This window comes from Copadichromis virginalis, linkage group LG16 (genome assembly GCF_057382275.1).
Source record: "Copadichromis virginalis isolate Kocher_CV1m ecotype Utaka linkage group LG16, C_Virginalis_male_GT1.1, whole genome shotgun sequence".
In the NCBI taxonomy this organism is placed as follows: domain Eukaryota; kingdom Metazoa; phylum Chordata; class Actinopteri; order Cichliformes; family Cichlidae; genus Copadichromis; species Copadichromis virginalis.
The window spans coordinates 25,396,627-25,415,230 of NC_140633.1; the positions used below are offsets into that span (position 1 = coordinate 25,396,627).

An 18,604-nucleotide genomic window follows, 5' to 3' on the forward strand; every position below is an offset into this window, starting at 1 on the left:
GATATATTTTCATATTCAAGCACACAAAGTGAGGAGGTTACTGAAACAGAGGCAAAGTTGGATTTCTAGTTTCAAAGCGCCCTCTGCAGGCTAAATGAAAAACTGAAATGCAATAGCTCTAAGCGGGACCCAACTGAATTTATTGAGTTCAAAATATAATCATTAGACCAAGGCACTCTAACACAGAACATTTGTATCCATTCTTCCGCCACTAAAACAAATTTACATTAATCCACAGCCATCTAAACACTAGTGCCTGCACCAGAAATTCATTTGAGAACCCCTGCTGTAAAAATGGACTCCCTTGGGCACAATATTTTCCATTCACAGTTTCCTTAAAAAAAAATAAATTAAAAAAAATAAAATAAAATAAAAACTAAAAAGACCCCACCAAAGCACAAACTTAAATAATACAGGAAAACTGTGCTGCAGTTAAAAATAATATATCTCAGAAGACAGTATTCATTACTGCATACATGATGCTAAAAAACAAAAACCTATGCATTAACTGATTGAAATACATGTTTAAGACCCAACTTACTTTCCCTCAAAAAATAAAAAAAATATGGAAGACTAAAAAAAAAAAAACAATAATAACAATAATAACAACAATAATAGAGATACTTTCAGAATCAACTGAAGTGTATAAAGTTCAGTCCTGCTCTGAAGGCCCTTTTGATTAAAAAAAATAAAATGAACCAAAACACTGTTGACAGAAATCTGTTGACCCTAACCTCAATAAACCATCACCCGCGCTGACAACACTGACACACATTCCTGTCCAAGGGGAAATAAAAAACAGAAACAAACAAAAAATTATCCAAGGCACTGGACGGTACTGAATAGGAGATTTTTCAGTCCAAAAAACACATTTTTAAAAAGGCACAATGTACATCATTCTTGTCATTGTCATGTTTTCACTGCTTGTCCTAAAATGTGTTTTTGACTTGTCATTTTGAATCTTTATGATATACACAATACACAATTTTTTCTTCATTTTAGATTCATATATTTGTTGACAGATTAAAAGAAAAACCCTTTTCACCCTACATAGAGGGGATCCTTGGCTTAGTTATAGAGTGAGAGACTGTTTTCGGGCATGATTAGGGTCCACTTAAACTATTGGAGAAAAGAGTCACTGCAAAGCAATGTAAAATTGTCATGAGTAATCACCTCTTAGCCCACTATGACAATATTTTTTAGTAGGTTTCTTCTATTTTAATTACTATTAAAATGATGTGAATCACATTTTGCCTTTGGTGTCCCTTTATCCAGTTCGACTTCTATAGGAGGCTTTGGATGTCTGTTCTGCACTGCATCACAAGATAAATCAGGGACTACCTAAGAAGAACAGAGTTCAATGCTGCGGAGACCTGATGAACCAATTGATCTTGTGCCCAAGACCTTAACCCTATAACACGTGTTATTTTTCCTTCCCATTGCTTTCCTATAGATAGTTGTCTCTGGAACTTACTAGTGTTAGCTTTAAATACCCAAAACTGTGTGTTTTGGTTGTGAAGACTTGGAGTGGTGAAAACATGTCAAACACAAAAGAGGCACTTGTCAGCAAAGTGCATCTTCATTGTTCATATACTCAGCCCAAACTTTCCTTCAGCTCATCTCTGTATAAAAATAAATTAAAAAATCAGTGTGATAATTTATCTAAAAATAATTAAAAAAGAAAAAAAATCAGCATGGAAACTGCATATAGTATTTTTTGTCCTAGCTTGTTCCTCACACAGATTAGCTTTTTCTAAAGTGGTATTTTGTGCACTCAGACGAAGGACCAATGCTGGTATTTGTCAGAAGGGTTGCAAAGAGCCAGAGAAGGATGCTCGTGATGGGCACTCAGACACATGTTCCATCCAGGATTGTAGAATAACTGGTTCTATATGAAAATTTAAAAATGCATATATACACACACATATTACTTTAACAATAATATAATGCAGGGATTGTGAAATTAGTGTAGACTAAAAAGACTAAACTCACATCTTTCAGTTCCCATTTTTGCTCTGCTCCCACCACTGTCTTTTTGCCTTTGTACTGGCAGTCCTCCAGCTTCACAGCCCCCTCCGCCCCGTGCAAACACAGCTCCTTCTGAATGTTGTGTCTAATCTCGTGATGTGTGGAGTACTCGAAATACTACGGCATAGAAACAAATAATGTATTTTAAGTAAACCTGCTCAACTTGTCAAAAAGAGATAAAACAGACGTGTTCCCACTGACCTGGTTTCCTCCTAGACCATGACATGGGTACATGATCAGCTGTTTCCCACCCTCATTGTTCTCCCCAGCATCCAGACATGAGTCCTTGCCCACATTTTTCACCTACAGAGAAGAGGAGGGAAGGGGAAAGCAATGAGAGGAAACAAAATGAAAAACTAACATCCAGTGCAAGCTGTTCAAACAACTTTAGCCTCTAGAGTGCTTTCAGTGGTGTTAAATTGGAACTGCTCAGTACCCTCTGGAGATCCTAAGTGGAAACCCACAGTGGCTAGACAGTGTGCTGTGAGGTTTGAAAAGGAGAGCTGGTGGTCTGGTGTGTGATCTTACTGAGCCAAAGCGAAGTGGGTTGAGATCAGGCATGAAGACTTCTGGATAAACGTTCTGCAAATACCAGGAGAAGCTCTTGCACTGCAGCTTTTCACGGAGTTCCACACGTTTGGAGATATCGCCAAAAGCTCCCTGTTATAACAGAGAGGCAAAACTTTTTTTTAAACTGTCAAAGTACACTTCTGGCATATTTAATGCTACCTTGGTTTTGCTGCAACGCAACAATGCCCCAGACTGGGTTCTTATATTGTATTTAGCTTCTATTCCTGCTGTTAGATATCTGACAAAAACATTCCTCAGTATCAAAAAGCAGTATATTCAGTGAACATCTGACCTGATGCTAAAACCTAAGCCTTGTGTGAATCTCTGTCTGAAATTTCACACCAGCTAATAGTATAGATACTGCATTTTCACACTACATACTTTTATAAAATTACATTAAGGAAAAGACACATTACTTCTTTATACAAAAACATAGTAATATTACTCTGTTTAAAATAAATCAAAATATTGCTGATTGTTATCATACTTGTTTTTCTTAAGTCAGCAGGTATATTTTGGTAGTATAATTACTCATTTGATAAATTAACTACAGACAAGTATTTGATCACTGCACTTTTTAAACTGGGAGTGGCGAGTGGAGAGTAATGACTCATTTCAAAGGATTTGCAGGCGCCTAACTCACCTAAATAATGAGGGCTTTACTATAATGACAAGGAGGCTTCTCACACTAGTGCTTACTGATAGCAACTACAGTGGATTCTGTGATGCTGTTGACAAAGCCGTGTCTGTCTGAAGCCAGTGGGTGAGGGCTGGCCTGCTCTGTGAGGTGTCGCCCGGAGGGAAATGTTTATAGGACCTGTGGGACCACATGTTGGGAAACTATACGTACATCTTTTGCGATCTGCGCAGCTTGCTGGTTACGTCGGTAAAAGATCTCTTTGTAGTCATCCATCCAGACTTCAGCCAGTCTCACCTGATTGCGAGCAATCACTTGTGTGCCCTTAGGAAAGGTGTGTGGACTTTTGGTGCGGAAAACATGACCAACAATGGAACAAGGAATTATCTCCAACTGTCCTCCACACTGCCATACCTTCAAATTAATGATTGACAAAACAGACGCACACGCCCATGCAGCAGTTTGAATAACTGAATGGCTCCAAGGGTAAAAGATATTTGCACAAATAATGACAGCTTGGTAATACCTTACCCTAAAGGACATTTCGATATTCTCCCCACCCCAGATTTCCATTTCTTCATCATAGCTTCCGATACGGTAGAAATATTCTTTGGAGATGGAGAAGAGCCCACCAGCAAACGTGGGAGTCCTGTGGATGCATTTTGTTAAATGTTTAGAAGCTTCAAAAGAAGATTGGGTTTCAGATGAAGTCGATATCCAGTATACATGCACAACTTTGACTCACTTGATTGGATACGTTTCATCCTTCCTCCTTCGCTTCTCATGATCTGGTAGGCTCTCCCAACCAAATGAAAGACTCCAATCAAAGTTCCCCCGATTGTGATTCTGGCCATAAGGGGACGGTTTCATGAACTCAAAAGTATTGAGATCAATAGTAGTAATATCAGGACTCACTACTGCAGTGTAGTTTTCCGCTATCCTAGCCAGCAGAGGTTCCAGCCATCCATTAAAGCATTCACCTGTTAACACACCCACATAGGGAAATGCATCACTTACTACTTTCTCTGCAAAAAGCACTAAACTACTTTGTTTAGAACACAAATCCACATGAGAAATGGCTTTATAAAGGAGTAAGCAGTGTTTACAAATTGTGCGGGTGTGTGTTTAAGGGCGTGCAAACCAGTTTTTAAATGTGTGAGTAGTGTCAGTGGTGGTGACTAACAATGAGCATCCAGAAAGGTGAGTGTGTCACCGGTCGCCACGGAGGCACCCAGGAGCCGAGCAGTTATAAGTCCTTTTCTCTCTCGCTGGCGCATGACTCGTACAATGTTCAGCTGCTTCAAATAATCATCCAGCTTGTCCTTTAACTCATCTGAAAGCGTGGGATATCAATTAGACGTTAGAGTTGGAGATACAGAGATGCTTAATTTGATGAATACAAGATAAAAAGCAACACAAAATACTCCAAAATAAATCAAATAACAATAATTGCTTAACTGCTTACTAGTTAATCTCACAGACCCTAGCCCGAAAAAGAAGACTTAAACAGATTAAGAACAAATTTATGTTCCTTCCATGTTTAACTGGGCTGGCTTTCAAGAAATCTGCTGCACTGCAGGACTCAATCTGCCTGCTCACAGCAAATAGCTGAGCTTAGGTGTCAGCTGAACTTCATTCTTTGAAACCTCTGTCCTTTCCAGGATTACGTTTCCTTCCTACATCTGACCCATTTATAATGGTTAACTCTGACTCATCTCTAAGCTCAACCACTGCTAATTCCTCTTAGGAAAGTATTCACCGCGGGGCCCCTTGCTTCCTGTTGTTAACCCACATCAGGTGCCACAAAAGAAGAAGCAGGGAGCTCCCCTCTGCATGTTTCATGGCACACAGTGAGTTGCCCACCCAACACGCTGCATGAAATTGAACCCAAAAGTTAGCAGGACAGTCATGAAGGAGCCCATTGAGGTTTTACCATCTACGCTGGCGTCATCCACCAGGATGATCTCTTTGAGGAGAATGGCGGGGGAGGTGTGAAGGACACTGTATACCGTCCTTAGCAGAGTGCTCCAGGCCTCATTGTGAAACACAATTATCACACTGGTGGTCGGCAAGGGGGGGCATCGCTTGAAGGTTTGCTCAATGCATCTGTACAAGGAGGGAAAAGAGCACAAAGATCTGACTATCCTGTACAGTTCCTGAGTGGCACAGTATAGTTATTACATCTCCAAGCTCTCCCCTGTGGGGAGTCCATTTCAGCTGTGACACTGCATGTGTGGCAACCTTTGAAATACCTGCCATATTAGAGTAGGACAAACTTTGTAATTCAGCCTAGGGAGATTGCCAGAACATGGACCGGCTTTATGCGTCTGCCTTGTATCGACTAAACTGACATGAGAAGCCCATGTGGATTTCCATGTGTTTGGATGTACTGCAACAAGCCAAGCAAAACGTTGCTTCTTCCTGAAATTTTAACCACAATAATTGGCCAGGCATGCTGAAACAAAGTCTCTCTCACAGTAATCATCTCTGTGGTTTCTGCCTGACATTTTCCCCAGTTACAAAAAACAGAAATTGAGAAAAATTTGTTGGGGTTAGATGGTCGCTGTTGCATTAAGAAAACTACTTTTAAAATAATTTATATGGGTATTTTTCAGAGTGCAACTATATTTTAGACAGAAAGAGTAGCATCAATACTGAATTCATATCCACAGGATAGTATAAATACTTGATTTTTTAAAAATAAAGTCAACGTTTGATCTAATATGTCCCTTAATAACACTATCTTTTAAAATTGTTATTTTACATAGGTTCATCAGAAGCCTGGAGAGTGTACACGTACTCTGGTGGTCTTGTGTCTGCACCCAGGTCTCTGCTCAGAGAGATGTGGTCACTTGCATACAAGTTAAAGCAGTGTTTCTCTTCACCCCTCTCCTTCTCCTTTTGCTCATTGGGGCTCAGCGAGTCAGTGTTGAAAGGTTTCCCAGCAGCTCCGGGGGCAAGAGGGTTCTGGGGTGGCCGCTCCAGAGCTGGCCTGAGCTCAGCAGCAGTGTAGTGACCTGGCAGACAAGACGTGCCGTCTGCTTTCTCCTGATGACGTACAGGGGCTCTGATCTGCATCTTTGGCATTGCATCCCTGAAGTTATTGACAGCTCCCATCACCATTCCCAGCATGGCATCCCGCTTCACTGCCATTTCCTTCAGCCACGGGTCCTCCTGTTGGCTTTGGCTTCCGACTTCCCATTGTATGAAGAACACAAATGTGACAAAGACAAGAGCCACTATGAGAAGTTTCAGTGGGTGCAGGCGCCTTCGGAGTAGTCTGCGAAGAACTGGCATTCTTTTTGAATGTAGAGCAGGCTGGCTTTGGATTGAGATTCAGCTGTAACAAACAATAATATTCATAATCCGAACAATGATGAGTAAACAGCATTTATGTGGCTTCAGGATTTATGACATAAAGGGTTGAAGAAAAAAACAACACACATACACACACACACACAGAGAGAGAGAGAGAGAGAGAGAGAGAGAGAGAGAGAGAACATAATGAAATGTTCTGTGTGTGTGTGTGCTGCCTGCATACTTTAGGTATATTTTACCTTTTGGTAATAAAAAGGTAGGCGTGAAGCTTCCTGTGCTCCATTGAAAAATCACATATTTAAAACCGGCTGGTGAAATCAGCAAACAACCTCGGGTCTGGATTCCCTCAGCAAAAAAATACAACGCACCATGAATCGCTGACCAACAAGTTAAGGCTAACAACGTCCTTTAAACTGCTCTCTGAAAATTAAACAAACGCCATCTCGCTTTAGCTGGAAACCATCGCTTTCACGTCAAACAAAACTTTTCTTCCTGGAGAAGCCCAAAAAAAAAAAAAAGTCAAAAGATTTGCTCAAAGATTGCCAGTGAACTTCCGTCTCGTTGGATCCAGGTGTGCTCCTCTCAGGTAAAAGGCTATGACGTACATGTGCGCTTGCGCAGAGAAAACTTCTGCGTATCAAAATAGTGCATCAGGACACAATCCACACCTGAAATAAAAACCAAAAAAAAGGCCATTACGACAGAAGAAAACTCGCTAAAACCTTTAGAGATAAATAATTAAATAAATCAAAGATTTGACAATCACTGCTGAATGGAACATTTGGGCTATCGCGACAAACTATTATATAAATACGCTAAAGTGGTCTGGAGCTCCTCGAGAAATGTTTGAGACTCCTCTGCGCGGAGCTGCTTAAAGGTGTCATTAATAGGATTTGTTCTAGTGGTCATTCACTGGGACAGTTGCTGGGTTACAAATAACGGAGGAACGCGATATATCCCACCGCATCCAATCAAGTCTCTGAGAAACGCCGCATATTGGCCATAGAGCTTAAACTTATGAACTCAAGAGGAACGGACAACGCACATGGTACACAAAAATCTGGAAAAGTTACGCATCCCTCCCAGCGAAGACGCGAATAATTATTAAAAGCTTTCCGTATTCCGAATAAAAGTTGTTGGCTAAAAAGCTTAGAAACTCACCACCGCACACTGCAGCTTGTCTAATCCTTGAAATGTTCCACGTTTCCCACAACGGATTGTGTTCATAAAGAGTTGGATGCTTGCAGGAGTAAAGACGTGGATTCCGCCTGCAGGGAGCTTGCTCTGGTGCCCAGTTTGAAGTCTTTCTGCTTTTTGACTCGCACAGTGACTCCATCTGTAGTGACTGTGTTCTCCGCAGCTCGCTACCCACGGCAGGCAGCCAGTTTATTATGTCCATTAAAATGCTTACCGTGTGTCCTATTCTAGTCACGCTTGTAACTGTTTTTCTGTGTCAGCACCGGTGATGTAAACCGTCTAGTCATATTGTGTTTTCATTCTATTAGGCAGGTATCCATGCTTTCTGAACAATAAATCAAAGTTTGAAGGGGGATAAAAGCCAGGCCACAGCAACACCATATCTGAAATAACTTTATTTGGAGAAAAAGACAAAGACAGTTGTCTACATTTCTGTTTTACGCTTGAGAAAATAAGTCAGTAAATCACTATTGTTATCCAGTTATCATAGATTGTAACAGATGCAGAAGCACATTTACATCTTAATAAACTTCAAAGATACTTTCATACAGACTTCGTAAAGACTATAAACTGCAGGAGTTTTCTTTTTCTGTCTATGGAAAAAAAAAATCCCTTAAGTTGTGCTTGAATATCTTTAAACTTTTTCCCACCCTCTCTTTTGATGGTCAGCTACCAACTATTTACATGGTCAGAAAACTTGACAGAAAATTCAAAACAATACATGTGGATTCAATCAAATAGTTACAGAAAATATTTCTCTATCACAAAAAATACAGGTCCAACACTAAGATCTCAGGGAGGCCCGAGCTTTGTCCAGGATGTCCTTTCTTATTCTTGGATAATTTGGATGAGCAGCCAGAACCTGTGAACAAAAATTAACAAGATTAACAGGACAGAAACATGTTGAAGATATAAACTATTAACATCCAAACATGTCTCACCTTATGACAGACGTCTATGGCATCGACATATCGCTTCGCTTTCAAGTAGTTAAAAGCAAGCTTGTACCCTGAAATAAAAATGGACATACATGTTAGAAATGTGAGCCTTTGAATCTTTGTCCTTAGTAACAGAGCTAGACGTGCGACTTTGACATACCAATAGTTGGGTTGGTTTGATTTCCATGTTTCCAAGCCATTTCATAGTTCAATGCAGCATCGCGGAATGACTGCTCTTTTTCCATTATATAGCCCCTATATTCATATGCTTTACTGCATGACTGGGGAAGAAAAAAATAAAATAAAATAACTGTGCAATTATAAATTTACTTAAGTCAGTTTCTGCATAACAAAGAAAAAAAGCACACAGAAAAACAGATATATATGTTAACTGCACTGTCCTCATTTCATATTTCAATAGTGACGACATTTTCAGGCTCACCTTGTTATGGGAGATGCATTTGTTTAGGAGTTCCAGGGCCATCTCGTACTTCCCTGAATGGATGTAGATGTCTGCCAGGAGTAGCCAGCTTTTCTCAAACTCATCTGCATCAGCAATGCTCCAACTCATCTTAGCTACACGTTTGAGCTGGTTCCTGGCACGAGGAGTTTGCTTTAGCATCATGTAAGCTGTTGCCATTGCCAACAAGGCTGGCACATGATCTTTCTGAATGGAAACCAGGAATATCGGTGAGACGAGATGAATCTGACAACACTGCACCACTATGCCACTTCTAACTGTTTGCACTCAAATTGTCAATGGCTTCATTTATAGTTCCATACAACAGATGACATGTATGGATGACAATCCATTAACATTAAGCAAATATTAAATGAATACTTAGTTGGATACAGTGTAATGTACAGTGTATGTGCACAAAAGAGAGCCTGGAGAAAGAGAAGGAAGAAAAGCTTCTACTTTGGCTATAACGTCTACGAGAGAGTCATGCTGGACCTAGAACTTACTTACCTCATTGTTGGCAATATCTGTGAAAACACTGAGGGCTTTCTCTATATTGGCCTTCTGTTTAGTCGCCATAAGGCAGTAGTTCTCCAGGATGCGGAGCTGTACGTGTCCACTCTGAGTCTGAGGCTTTAACTCCTTCAGCAGCTTCTCAGCTGTCCTCACAGCAAGCTGCTCTGACTCCTGCTTCTCTGTAGAGTTCCTGGAGAGCGACACCAAGCAAATGCAAATCTGTTATAACAGAAGCTTACACTGCATAGTCTAGTATTTCTTCCCTTATGTATTACATTTTCTTAATTAAGACCACTTACCCAATTTCACCATCTAATGTCTCAAATAGCTCTCCTCCAACCGTGTCATTGTCAGGGTTTAGGTAGATTTCAATCATGTTATATACAGCATTTTGGCCCCAATCATTGTCTTTTCGTGCCTTATTAAAGTGTCGCAGAGCATCATTAGGTTGTCCTGTGTACCTGACCAAAAAGCACAAGTTTAGTCATTGAGTTTGACACAAATGTTCCTGTAATCTCTGGAAGACACTGTTGTAACTTACCAAAGATGAAGTCCTCTGCAGTAGTTAAACCCAGGGTCAAATCGAGACCTTGAAGAATGTTTTTCTGCCATATCAAGAAATCTGGAGGCGTCTTCCAGCTTCCCAGCCCTTCTCATCAATTCAATAAGACGTGACAGAATGTGGTAGTTGTCTGAAAACAACACATGCAAGATATTATGGCTTCCATTTAGACAATGCCAAATCACATTTGATTAAAAAAAAAAAAAAGAGAAAGATGGCCCTGTTATACCTGGTGTGCGTTCAAGCAGTTGCTGAAAATGGAAAACTGCTTTCTCCTTGTTCTCCTTCCTAAGCATAATGTCTGCCAACATCTAAGGACAAACATATTTAAGACACAGGTTGTTATTTATGGTTCAGAAAAAGGTTATGGTCAAAACTGTAGTGGCAAACGATCAGAACAAACCAGAGTCGCATCTTCATTAAATTGGTCATTCTTCAAAATGACGCTGCACTGCTCCTGGCATGCATCAGTCTCACCTAAAGTAAGGTACAAGCATGCCAACTCCAGCATCACCTAAGAACAGGGGAAACATTCTAATAATGAAGTCGATGTACCAACCTTACTGGTACAGTAATGACTATATACTGTAATGAGTCATTTCGCCTAGATAAACCTACCAAAAACTAAGATCACAATTTAAAATTTTAAAACACTTGGGCAAGACTCAAAAGGACACCAGTGCTTGTTACCCACAGCTGCAGTAAGTACACAGAACGTTTTTGATTCAGCTGCACTGACCTTGCGATCTGTCTCACAATACACAAGAGCCTCTTTGTAGAATTTGACTGCTCTCTCATAGCCCCTCTGACTTGTGTAGTGTTTGGCGATCTCAGCACAGATCTCAGCAGCAAGTTGCTTCTGCATGGGGACAGCATCAGGCTGCTCCAACTGCATGCGTTTCAGCACTTTGGCCTGTACATCCCGAGCCTATGAACAGAACATCATCATTATGGAAATAACATCAATCAGCATCATCATTATTATTCGAAAAAAAAGAGACAAGTCTTACAATGGTTAAGATGTTTTTGTGTGTAAAGAGGACCAAGAGAAAGCCAAATGCCTGGGCCTACTTACTCTTTGTAGTGAAAGTATAGACTCCTCTGTTTTCTCAACTTTGTTTTGGACTTTGGCTAACAGGACCAGATAACGGCAGTCGTCTGAGAGCACAGGTAGTTGATTCACTGTGTGTAAAAAATGCATAATGAAAATGGCAACAATTAGTAAAAGCATTTTCAAAAAACCAACAGAGAAATGTTTTGATTTGTTCTATAAAATCTAAGCAGTGTGGAATTTCCACAATCAACACTACCTGTATCGTCATGGCTATGGACAAAATATAATCATGACTAGGCTCTCTTGTTTATTTCACTGTTAACGTCAAGACTTCACTGTATATAAAATAGTGTGACGTCTTAAGCACCTTGTTCATGGGCCAGAGCATCATGCAGGACCCTTTCACAGCGCTCATATTGCTTCATTTTCATCAGCAGCTCTGCCAGGTCATAACGCAGGAAGTTCTGTTGCTCAGTCTTCAGGGCCTCTTCATAGTAATTTATTGCCTGTGTAAAAGCAGACTAGAGTCAACAAAAGACTGTCTCCACTTGACTTGTATTTTATCTTTTAAATAAGTTTATGACACAAACCTTGATGTAGTGATGAGTCTTCACCAGAGCCTTTCCTATCTTGCTGGCTAAAGCACCATCTTTAGGGTTCTTCTTCAGCGCTTGCTCGTAAGCCTCAATTGCTTTCTGCGGCTGAGGATAAACACACATGCAGATAAGCAGTGTTGCTTTAAGTTTTTGTAAATATTAGAAACGGCTATAAACACGTGGTAAACACTTTAGAAGCTGTTGCATGAGTAAGAGCTGTTAAAGGAAACTGAATCAAGAAACAATTTCTGATAGCCAGGTTGGGAATCTGCATTTTAACCTTCAATGATGTCATCTCACTTATCAACATAACCAAAATATGTGTAACACAAGTAATCATAGCAGGATTAAGCTGCCACCTATAAAATTATGTAGGTTACTAATCAGTTGAGCAGAGGATTAACCTGTCACTAGGATAGTCTGTTCTTTTCCTTTGTCTACCTTTAATGAAGAACTTTATGAAGAGACCAGCTGTTGTTGTTTAACTTTAAATGATAAGTGAGAGTTACGCTGCTGTTGTTAATCAGTGGTTAGTGTGTGATAATGGAGAACATGTCCTTGAAGACATTATAACACACTGAATTCAGCTGCTATTTGATGGAGGTGCGTGTGAGCTTGCAAATATCCGGTGCACCATATTCACGTTAAAAACAGTAGGGAGATGATTAGATGACTTTCTATGCTGCCAGTGATCCCTAGTGAATGTACATGAATCATGTGGTCTGAAAATACTTGATAAATTATTATGAAATTTGAGCATTACAAAAATGAGAATTACATTTCCTTTCCAGCAACAGGGATGACTATTTAGGATGACTATTTACACCCCCTCAGCCTCTGAGTCAGTTCCCTGTTTAAGTATTTAAAGATGTGATGTCCTGTGATTTTAATAATGTTATTCAAACTGTACACAATATTGTTCAAGGGATAAACTCTTGGTTCAGTAGCTCATTTCATGAGACGTGGCCTTTCCTAAACCACCTTGGCTACCAAGCAAGGCTTTTAGGTTTTATAGCTTTAGCAATGAAGCTTTAGTAAAACTATGTTTCATCATTATGCTCAAAACTGCACAGCAAGTGCACAATCAGCCTTTTTGTTATTCTTGTTGTTCTCGAATACCTCGATTACATTAAGAACAAGCATTTTAAAGCCAAACTTGAGTTGGTTGTTATATTGTCCAAAAGACACAGATGAAACACATCTTGCACTTACTTCTTGAATCTTCATGTAGGCATCACCAAGTAAGACATACGTGTGAGAGCTGGGCAGCTTTTCTATCATTTCTCTGGAGAAAAAATAGAGGTATCATATCACATATGGCGTGCTTCATTATGCAGACAGATGTCTGTGCTGGTCTGTGATTCAGTCACACTTTACTAAGTCTCAGCTGTCAATAATAAGTATCATCTGAGACCAGTTTCAAGACTTGAGGAAACTGCTCATTTCCTTTCAGCTGAATGGCTTTGGTTGCCTTTATTTCATTTAGTTTAATCTTGTGATGTTATAAATTGTACTACAGACTTAACTTGATGACAGGTAGCAGCTGTTTTCGGAAGATATTACAAGGTTATGTCATCAATCAACTTAAACTACTTCAACTATTTCTCTTTAAAAATTCACATTGTGTTTCAGATAGTATGTGTCTTCATATATTAAACTAATGCCTAATATTTCTGTATTTTGCTCACTGGAGTCCAGATTTAGTGCTCACCTGTAACAGCTTGCATACAGGCGTTTCTCTTTTCTGTGGTTCAGATATATGTCTGCCATTTTCTCCTTAGCTTGGATGTAATAGGGCTGCTCCGGGGTAATATTTCTGAGCATACTCAGTGCCAGTTCTGTGTCACCACGCAGCAAAGCCAGGTCCGCATTAGCAATAGTGACTCGTAGCTCCTCAGGTGTTCCTGAAAACTCATTGATGGCATCCTGCATCACTTTTGCTGCTTCATGCTGAAATATGAAATCCATTCATGAGCTTATACTGAATTCTTCCATTTTTTGGTGTATGTTGAAACCCAAAGTAAGTGCACCAGCTTTGACTAGCCAGTCAAAATACACTATTTTACCTGTTCTTCATTGAGCCAAAGGGCCTCAGCTAATTCCAAGAAGACAGAGACACAGTCCGCAGAGCTCAGTTCTGACTTCTTGTTTTTGGACTTGGACGAGGATCCAGCTCTGCGGACACCTGGAAGATTCATGGCTATCTGCAATGTCTGAATAGCCTCAGTAAGCTCACCTGTTTTCTTCTTAGTCTGAGCTTTGATCAGGTGATACAGTGGGTGGTCTCGAATCTGGAATTGGAAAAAATTCAAGACTCCTTACTGTCATTATGCATGCATAAAAAAAATCAAGGCAATACTTCAACACTTCATATCCTATGACTGCTAGTGACAACGGCTTGCTTCATAAATATATAAGTTATTATAAAAATAGAACATTAATTATCTGGCAGCGGGTCAAATAAGCCATTGAAACAGTGTATTATACAGATTTAGCTGCAAATAAAACTGCGGTGTTGATGGTGATTTTACCTCAAAGTTATGGCTGAGGCAGAGTTCAAGGGACTGAGAGCACAGCCTCACGTTACCCTGCAGTAGATGGATCTGTGCCATTAACAGATGAGCATCTGCATGAGAAGGACACTGGTCCAGGCAGTGTTGTAAAGTACTCTGAGCAGCATCAATGTCCCCTGAATGAACACAGAAGCAATGTAATTTAAAAAGCTATCTAAGAAAAGTAAACACAAATATTTTAACTGCGGTACTCACCTGACTGATATTTAACTTTGGCAAGCAAGAACACTGCTTGAAGGAGACCTGGCACAATTTTTACTACTTTATCCAACACAGTAGCACAGTGCTGGAGCTGAGGAGCAGCAGGTTGGCCTGGAGCAGGAGGCTTTGGCAAAAAAATAAAAAGTTTGTTTTTAAATGTATTGTTTTTTTTTTTTATTTTAAGCCTCATTATTATATTCTTAGAATCCATATCTGTACCCATGTATCTATTTTGGGAATGCACAAACTTGAGGCAAAGAATTCACATAAACATTTGTAGGACACACAAACATCCTGTCCCTTATGATTCTTCCAGCTGTACCTTGGCAGGGCAGAGGGCAAGATATTCTTTGACAATCTCCAACAGGAAGTCAGGATTCAGTTTCTCTAGGTACTCTACTCCAAGAGGCAGCCCATGTAAGGAGGAGAAGTGTGCATCCACTGCATCATTCAGCAAGTTGGTGACCTCTTCCTGTGACCGGTGGCGTTTCATTGCCAGCACAGCACGTAGGTATAATAATTCCTTTAACACATATATTTTTTTTAAAGAACGAAAGAGAAATAGATATAAATGAACAGAAAGTACTGCAAAAAACTGACAAGAGTACAAGATGAATAAGAGGCATCACTGTGAAATTAAACAGTCACTCTGGAAAACAGTGAAAAGTCACTGAAAGACCCAATGAAGCCGCCGTTGCTTATCCTGCCAGAAGCCAAAACATTTGACCAGAATTTGCGTATCCCTGCAGAAAAAAATCCTACCGCTGATTTTCCAATAGATTGTTGAAACTCTGTCAGAAATTCCAACTGTTGTTCTGCATCTTCAAGATTTCCCTCTATCAGCTGGCAATGAATCATACCTAATTAAGGGGAAAAAAGTTATTTCCAAAGATATTTTTGAAATCTGTGACATACTGATCCAAATTAACATACAGAAAAATAATCTGAACACATTACCAGTCAAAGCAGAAACACTACTGTGATCCCTGTTGGTAAAAGGAGTCTTATACCACTTCATTGCCTCCTTGATTCTGCCCTGAAGCACCATCTGGTAGCCCAGCTCTGTGGCTAAGTCAGAATCCCCTTGTGCCAGAGAAAAGGCTCTTTCCACCATTCTGAAAGTCTGCTCAATCACTTTCTCATTTCGTCCACACTGTAATGATAATAATTAAAGAACAAGCCAACAAAGTGCTGTAATTCAATTAAATTATACCATTGTGATTTTAGAAAGAACGCTGAAAGTTGTCTTACGACCCGAGTGAAGGCCAGTGACATTTGGTAAAAAAGCTCAGGGTTGCGTGGCTCCAAAATCTCCAAGCTACTGATGAGGTTTGAAAGATGCTTTACTGACTGGGGACATAAAAACAATTTATACAAACTAATGAAAACAAATAGTTTATCTGTATTTGTGTCCAATTTCTGCAATATGAAATGAAAGTATGAATGTGTGAAAATGTGTAAGTTCTACCTCGATAATATTGCCGTCTCGGCATAAAGAATGCAGGGCTAACATCCGAAGTGCCTCCAGGTTATTTTTATCTTTCTGTAAAAGCCTGAAACATGACACAAGGAGATGTGAATAAAGTCCATCTCCTACACTTAATAAGGTTGGACTTCTTTTATTCGTAGTAATAGAATATCTGATACTGCTGCAGTAGTGTGTTGAGCTCCCAGGCAAATAACATTAAAGATAAAAAGACTTGTGAAGGCGTTTGAAGGATGTAATGAATACTGTTTGCTGCCTGCACCCCTCCCATTTCATAACATCACAGTTAAGGCACCACAGAGGCTCAGAACATGGTGCAACCTGAGAAATCACTCTTCCTCCTGTTCTGTAAACCTGAACCGCAACTCCTTGGAATTGTATGTCTTTCCAACACTTTGGCTCAAAGGACTTTTTATACTATGTGCCACTTGCTAAAGTCCAGGGGGGGTGGGGAGTGGGGGGCAAGCACAAACAATGGCTTAGTCAGTGTGCACTGGTTTGAGGCATCACGTTGGTGTTTCATTTGCACTTGAATGCTGAGCCATTTGTAAAGGCAAACTGTGTTTTCTTATATGCCTGGTGATTATAAATTTTATTGCACTTCCTGATCTTACAGAGATAATACCATTTTTTTTTAAGAAAAAGAAAAGAAATGAGCAGAAATAAGCTTGCAAAACAAAATGAAAGACTATTCCTACATTTGATTTGGGAGAAAGCTCTGAACTAGCTTAATCACCTGTGTGCTACATCTATGGTTTGGTCCCAGTCTTGTAGGCTCAGCAGCAGTTTCATTTTCTTGGTGAGAGCAGGTAAAAACACAGGGAAGCTCACAATCACTTGGTTAATGATCTCCAATGCTCCAGAGTAGATCTGGTGATATTCACAGTATTGTGCCTGGGATACATGAAGCATCACTGAGTGGTTAAAATCACTAGAATCATTACTAATGAGTAATCACAAACAACAATCTGTCAAATGAATAACTAAAATAATGATACAATAAGTAATGTTAGATTTACAGGGCCTGTAAGAACAACTAGAGAAACAATAACATGCTAACATATGTAGCTGTGGTTAAGGAAGACTATGTAATGTGGATCTGTATTTCCCATGTCACCTTTCCCATCATGGCGAAAACATCTGCTCTCTCTTTCAGTCCCTCATCAAAGTATTTCCCAGCCTTTCTGGCGTAGGCATCTTTACCAGATGTCACATCTATCCAGGCTTTGAGGATTAATCCCTAAAGAATACGTATCAGTCCACATTTGACAAACGTGCAAACACTTATCAGGCTTAAATGTTTTATAAAAATTGAAGAGTAATGCTGATTTCTCAAACTGAAACAATAACTAAATAAATAGATATGTCGATCTCACCTCTTTCGAGCCATTGGAAAGTTTGATCATTCTCTCTGTGTACTCTCTTGCCTTATCATTTCGCCCTAATAGCCAAAGAAAGGTGCCAGCATAGTACAGACTCTTGGGAGGTGCACTTTTACGATCCTCTTTTACCTTAGCATCAAGTTCTTGAATAACTTCTCTGTCTGGGAACACAAAGAGACACATAAGACTGGAAGCACTTGTTGGCAATCCATTTCCACAAGAATCCATGGAAAAATAAATGGATGGTGTGAAAATGTTGTCTTACCTGGGTTTGTCTTTTTTTTCTCTGCATATACAAGAGCCATTAATGTGCAGAGAGAGAGCTCTCGATGATCTCTTATAGTGTCCAGTTCTACCTTAGCTTCTTGAATTTGATCTGTAAACAAATAATGACAGAAATGCACTAATGAGAGGCAACAAATCCGACCTGAAAACGTTTAATTAGATTTTTTTCGAGCTTACCTTGCATGAGGTTACCGTATGCGTGAAAGAAAGTATAGACAGCATCATTGCTGTACTTCTTTTGAGCAGCCGCTGCAGCGTTCACCGCGTGATTGAAATACTTCTCATAGCAATAGTACTTAATCAGAGCCTGTGGAAAAGCATACGGAGGACACCGTGGTGTCAGCAAAAGCGGTTTGTAAACCATTTTCCAACTAGCAGACCAAATATCAAATGCTAACTAAAATAGATAGCTCCTCTGTTAGCTAGTAAGCGCAACGGCATTAAACGTTAGCCGGTGCAAATGCTGTTATCACTGTTGAACTTTTTGGACAGAGATATACGTCAACCACACGTTATACATGTTACTTATGTTTCGTATCTTAGCTTAAATACGCCATTCACTTTCATTTGAAGCCTTGGACGGTGTAGCATTTATCGAATTTGCTTACCAGGGTTGTCTCTTCATCCTCCATGTTCGCTTCAAGTGGCAACAGTAACAGACTTCAGTATATCAGTTGGAAATGATCGGGAACTACACTTTATTTTAGGGTAAAAAGGATGTTATTGTACTGTTAGTTTGGGTTTTCGCCATCTTGCACTAACGCATTTACTGTTGCCTGGTAACTTAGGAGCGTGGCGAAA

The 18,604-nt window shown here is 39.9% G+C and overlaps 2 protein-coding genes across 2 annotated transcripts; both read right to left on the bottom strand.

The window, feature by feature from the left end:
* Positions 1–119: 119 nt before the first annotated feature.
* On the bottom strand, positions 120–7,833 carry galnt3 (UDP-N-acetyl-alpha-D-galactosamine:polypeptide N-acetylgalactosaminyltransferase 3 (GalNAc-T3)). The gene is made up of 12 exons (XM_085434055.1): positions 7,715–7,833; positions 6,793–7,221; positions 6,036–6,575; positions 5,169–5,341; positions 4,419–4,568; positions 3,981–4,215; positions 3,767–3,884; positions 3,449–3,649; positions 2,557–2,688; positions 2,230–2,331; positions 1,993–2,145; positions 120–1,888 (listed from the first exon to the last, which is right to left on the bottom strand). Exons 3-12 carry the CDS (start codon positions 6,530–6,532, stop codon positions 1,775–1,777), a joined length of 1,875 nt encoding a protein of 624 aa, XP_085290181.1. The 5' UTR covers positions 6,533–6,575; positions 6,793–7,221; positions 7,715–7,833; the 3' UTR covers positions 120–1,774.
* A 294-nt stretch (positions 7,834–8,127) lies between these two features.
* ttc21b (tetratricopeptide repeat domain 21B) lies at positions 8,128–18,604 on the bottom strand. Its single transcript, XM_085434059.1, has 29 exons — positions 18,412–18,604; positions 17,981–18,110; positions 17,784–17,894; positions 17,513–17,679; positions 17,254–17,376; positions 16,873–17,030; positions 16,119–16,203; positions 15,902–16,000; positions 15,608–15,803; positions 15,413–15,510; positions 14,973–15,173; positions 14,645–14,774; positions 14,408–14,565; positions 13,943–14,167; positions 13,588–13,826; positions 13,089–13,161; positions 11,871–11,981; positions 11,648–11,786; positions 11,302–11,408; positions 10,966–11,154; positions 10,630–10,740; positions 10,456–10,537; positions 10,206–10,356; positions 9,964–10,125; positions 9,659–9,854; positions 9,131–9,355; positions 8,849–8,969; positions 8,692–8,759; positions 8,128–8,612 (listed from the first exon to the last, which is right to left on the bottom strand). The coding sequence occupies exons 1-29, from the start codon at positions 18,433–18,435 to the stop codon at positions 8,535–8,537; spliced, it is 3,957 nt and encodes a 1,318-aa protein (XP_085290185.1). The 5' UTR covers positions 18,436–18,604; the 3' UTR covers positions 8,128–8,534.